Raw genomic sequence first — 4834 nt, 5'->3', positions numbered from 1 at the left:
GCATCAATCGAAGACGATACATTTTTGAAGATCATGAATTCAGGTTTTGTTAAAAAATCAGATGGTTGTTGGGTTGCTTCATTGCCCTTCCGTGAGCATCGGCCAATATTAGAAAACAACAAATAAGTAGCTTTGAAGAGAGCAAAATCTTTCGATTACAGCTTGAAAATTAATTCTACAAAACGAGAACATGTCATATAATTCATGCAGAAAATCGTTGAAAATGGTCATGCTGAAATAGCGAAAAGAGGCTATAGCAGTAACTGCTGACGTCGAACAAATGTTCTATAATTTCAAAGTGAGTGAAGAGCATCGTAATTACCTTCGTTTCATTTGGCATTCTGATAATGACATAGAAAAACCATTGATTGATTACCGTATGACTGTTCACGTATTTGGCAACAGTCCCTCGCCGTCAGTGGCAACTTATGGACTTCGTAAATCTGCTGAGACTGCTGATTAAGTGTGTGAAGGATTTTGTATATCGCAACTTTTACGTAGATGATGGTCTGTTGTCGTGTCAAAATTTCGAGACAGCTGTTGATTTAGTTAAGAGTACACAAAGTGCATTGTCAAGTGGTGGTGATCTTAGGTTACACAAAATAGCCTCAAATAGCAAACATTTGTTAAGCCAGTTTCCCGTTGATGATCTGGCTAAAAATCTCAAAGATCTGAAATTTGAAAATGACTGCTTACCTTTGCAAAGAAGCCTAGGTATGGCTTGGGATATAAACAATGACTGTTTTACCTTTGAAGTAACTCATGACATCAAGCCATTTAGCAAGCGTGGTGTATTATCAACGATCAACTCACTGTTTGATCCGATTGGCTTCACAGCCCCTGTTTCAGTTCGTGGTAAACTTCTCTTACGTGATATGATGACTTCAATAGGACACACTGAATGGGATGACCCATTACCTGATAATTACCTACATCCATGGAAGCAGTGGATTAATACGTTACCTGATCTTGAACAATGCTGTATTCCGCGTATGTATAGTGACATCTCATATGCAGAAGCTTCGAACAGAGAAGTTCATATCTTTTGTGATGCTTCCAAAGAGGCAATAGGTGCAGTGGCTTATTTGAGATTAATTGACTCACATCATGTAACAGTTAGTTTTTTATTGGGAAAAGCTAAGGTTGCGCCTTCGCATGGGAATACTATTCCACGATTAGAACTGTTCGCTTCTGTTCTTGCCGCAGAATTATCAGATCTTGTCAAAGAGCATCTAGGTATAGATCAAAGTGAAATGTACTTTTACTCAGACAGCAAAATAGTGTTAGGTTACTTGACAAATGAGTCAAAGAGGTTTCATGTATACGTTGGAAACCGAGTGCGACGAACTCGAGTCTCTTGTGACCCAAAACGATGGAGTAATGTTTCAACTGAAAATAACCCAGCAGATATTGCAACACGAGGAATTAACCCTGCAGAGTTATAAAATAGTTTATGGATAAAGGGACCAGCATTTCTTTATGACATATCCCTTGAAAAGTTAGATAACGGTCCACATCAGTTGGTGGATGCTGATAGTGACAAGGAGATTCGCCCAGAGGTGCAAGTAGCTAAAGAACAAACTGTAGATCAAAATAATGTACATAGATTAGGGACACATAGATTCTCAAAGTTTTCAGAATTTTCCTTATTGAAACAACGTGTTAGAAATCGAGCACATCATAATGATAAACCTGAACATTTAGAAGCATACAAACAACCAGATGCTTTGAAACAAGCTCAACAATTCATAATTCGTGAGGTTCAAATGGAAAATTATAGAGACGTAATAGACAGTATCAAACATGGAACATCGTTACATAACAACAGTTCTCTCTCGCAACTATCGCCCATACTTGATGTTGATGATACCTTAAGAGTTGGTGGTCGCTTACGAAACTACAAAGATTGTTCAGATCTATCAAAACATCCTATTATCTTACCAAAACACCACCATATATCATTACTTATTGTTCGACACTTCCATGAAAAAGTGGCTCATCAAGGCAGAAGCCTCACAGATGGTGCTATCCGTACAGCTGGTTTTTGGATTTAGGCAGTCGTCGTTTAGTTTCTTCAGTGCTGCATAAATGTGTGATATGTCGTAAGCTTCGTGGTTGTTTCGGTTGGCAGCAAATGGCAGATTTGCCTCAGGACAGATTGACACCATCACCGCCATTTGCATTCGTCGGTGTTGACACTTTTGGCCCATGGCCTATAGCTTATAGACGAACTCGTGGAATACAAGCTAATCAGAAAAGATGGGCACTTATGTTTACATGCCTCGTCAGTAGAGCAATTCATATAGAGGTCATAGAGGAGCTCTGCAGTGCTTCATTTATAAATGCGTTGCGACGTTTCATTGCCTTAAGGGGTGAAGTTAAACAATTCCGTTCAGATAGGGGAACAAATTTTGTTGGCAGTTCAAAAGAGTTAAATATGATCACTGAATTTGTTGAAAAAGACTCTGTGAAAAGTTTTATCTCAAACAACGACGTCTTGTGGCAATTTAATCCTCCACACGCTTCCCACATGGGAGGCGTGTGGGAAAGCATGATTTGTGTTTCATGTAAGATTCTCGATTCAATGTTATTACGAGAAGGTTCGAAAAATCTTACGCATGAAGTTCTAACTAACCTGTTATCGGAGGTAACAGCAATTGTGAATGCAAGACCCTTAGTTCCAGTGTCAACGGACCCAGAATCACCATGTATTTTTTGTCCGGCAATGCTTCTAACACATAAAACAAATCAGGACAATGTTTCTTTTCAAACGTTTGGAGAGAAAGACATGTTGAAATCTCAATGGAAACACACTCAGTTTCTAGCAGAAGAGTTTTGGAACCGCTGGCGTAACGAATATTTAAACCGTCTACAAACTCGACAAAAATGGACTCGTGAAAACAATAATATGAAGGAAGGCGATTTAGTACTTTTAAGAGATAACGAATGTGCTCGCAACTATTGGCCAGTCTCAATTGTTGAAAAGACATTCCCTAGTTCTGATCAGAAAGTCAGAAAGGTTCAAATTCGTGTTGTGCGTGATGGGAAACCGGTTAGTTATGTAAGACCAATCAACGAACTAGTAATGTTGGTAGAGCATGTGGAACTAAAAGAAAGTGAAATAGACTAATGATTATAATTTTAACTTGTTGAATCTACAAATAGTCAGAACATTTAATAACAGTTATAGCATTTTGCATTGATAATTTGTTCGTTATTTCAAATTTGTTTATAAAATTGGTGTTTCAGTTTGAAATCAGAGGGGGAGTGTATTGTCACACTCCGGAAATATACGGATCTGTTCAGTCATTATGTTGATTTTTAAAATGATGTCTGCCAATCGGCAACAGCGGCAAAGTCAAACAAACTTTTTTTATGGTATTCAACCCTCCACAGGGTGAGTTTTCTGTTAAACTGTAGTTTATAACCTTTATTTGCATGTCCATTTTACGTATTTAAAGTCTAAGGTCAGTCCTTTTGATTTAAATTGTGATTTCAAACGATTCTCAGAAGTCATATCTCACGTCACACTTATTTTGTATTTTGCATGTTAAATTAAGCATTCCGATGTTTATTTGATGGTTATATATATTCCTGCATTTATTTTACACAATTCTCAGTCAATTTAAGCTTCTTAATTTGCAATTTTTGATTTTACTCCGTCAGTTTGTCAAAATATTTTTTGTATGGAACGCCATTAGAGCCATATATTTTGGCATACGTTTTTTCCTAAAACAAGTATGTGTATGGTACACTTTTCGTGTTATAATTTGTTATTCAAAATGTAATTTTATGGCATTTTTGGACCATTTTTTGTTGTTTCATAAACTAGACATATTTTTCAATGTATGGAGAACATTGTTAATACTATTTGTACTATTATTTTGTGAAAATTGTCGATTGTGAACATTGTGCTTATTAGATTCATTTTTGTATATTTTCAGTTTTTTATCCTCTCTGGAGGTCTGCAATAAAAGATAATAACAACTCAGGTTCAGCGTATCTTTGACATTACAGGAGGTATGTGTAATTTGGGAAATCAGACAATTATGCATTGTGCATTTCAAAAGAAAGTGCATTTATTATGCTAACATCAATTGTACAATAAACTGTATTTAGTGATTATGTATACTATTTGCATCATGATCATAAAAGGTTTTAAATATGTACATTTTAAAGTTATAGATATAAACATATATTTCAATTTAAAAATGTTTTGAAATGCCTTTAATATTTAATTTTAAGTCCTTTAATGAACCATCATTTCATAAATTCAAACTCAGTGAAATGTATTTAAAAAAAAAAGAATCGGAGTTATTCCTCTTTGTCCCATTGTTCATTTTTCTTAAATATTTGAAAAGACCAATGAACATTTAATTTTTTTTCATTTCTTCTTTTTTAATGTTGTTATTTCAATCAAATGCTATGTATAGATATACATTTGTACATGAATATATACATCAACCTAACAAATGAAAAAGAAAGAAAAAAAATAATTGTTTTATACACATGATTATACATGTTATACTTACTTTAAACACTATAGAAATATAAATAGTCATATCTGTGCCAGTTTTTGAATTTGTTATTAATTATGATAAGTAACCTTACTATCTCATCTTGGAATGTTCAGGGGCTTGGGAGCAAATGCAGTGATGAAACTTTTAACTCATATTTAAAACATGATATAATTATACTTCTTGAGACATGGAAGGGATCAGACTCTTAATTTAGATATTCCTGAATTTAGCACTTTTCAGAGATGCCGAAAGAAAAAAAGGCGATAAAAGAGATTTAGTGGAGGCATTATTGTTTTATATCAATCAAAATAAAA

At 34.8% G+C, this 4834-nt stretch overlaps 2 protein-coding genes across 2 annotated transcripts; both read left to right on the top strand.

Annotated features, from left to right (window-relative positions):
* Positions 1-428: 428 nt before the first annotated feature.
* On the top strand, positions 429-2054 carry LOC134690125 (uncharacterized). Its single transcript, XM_063550099.1, has 2 exons — positions 429-1319; positions 1500-2054. The coding sequence occupies exons 1-2, from the start codon at positions 429-431 to the stop codon at positions 2052-2054; spliced, it is 1446 nt and encodes a 481-aa protein (XP_063406169.1).
* Positions 2055-2134: 80 nt separating this feature from the next.
* Positions 2135-3130, top strand: LOC134690124 (uncharacterized). Its single transcript, XM_063550097.1, has one exon. The coding sequence runs from the start codon at positions 2135-2137 to the stop codon at positions 3128-3130; it is 996 nt and encodes a 331-aa protein (XP_063406167.1).
* The last annotated feature ends 1704 nt before the right edge of the window (positions 3131-4834 follow it).

The sequence above is a fragment of the Mytilus trossulus genome, chromosome 11 (assembly GCF_036588685.1).
Source record: "Mytilus trossulus isolate FHL-02 chromosome 11, PNRI_Mtr1.1.1.hap1, whole genome shotgun sequence".
Taxonomy (NCBI): domain Eukaryota; kingdom Metazoa; phylum Mollusca; class Bivalvia; order Mytilida; family Mytilidae; genus Mytilus; species Mytilus trossulus.
Note: the sequence above shows the minus strand (reverse complement) of the source record. Positions and strands in the feature narration are given on the sequence as shown.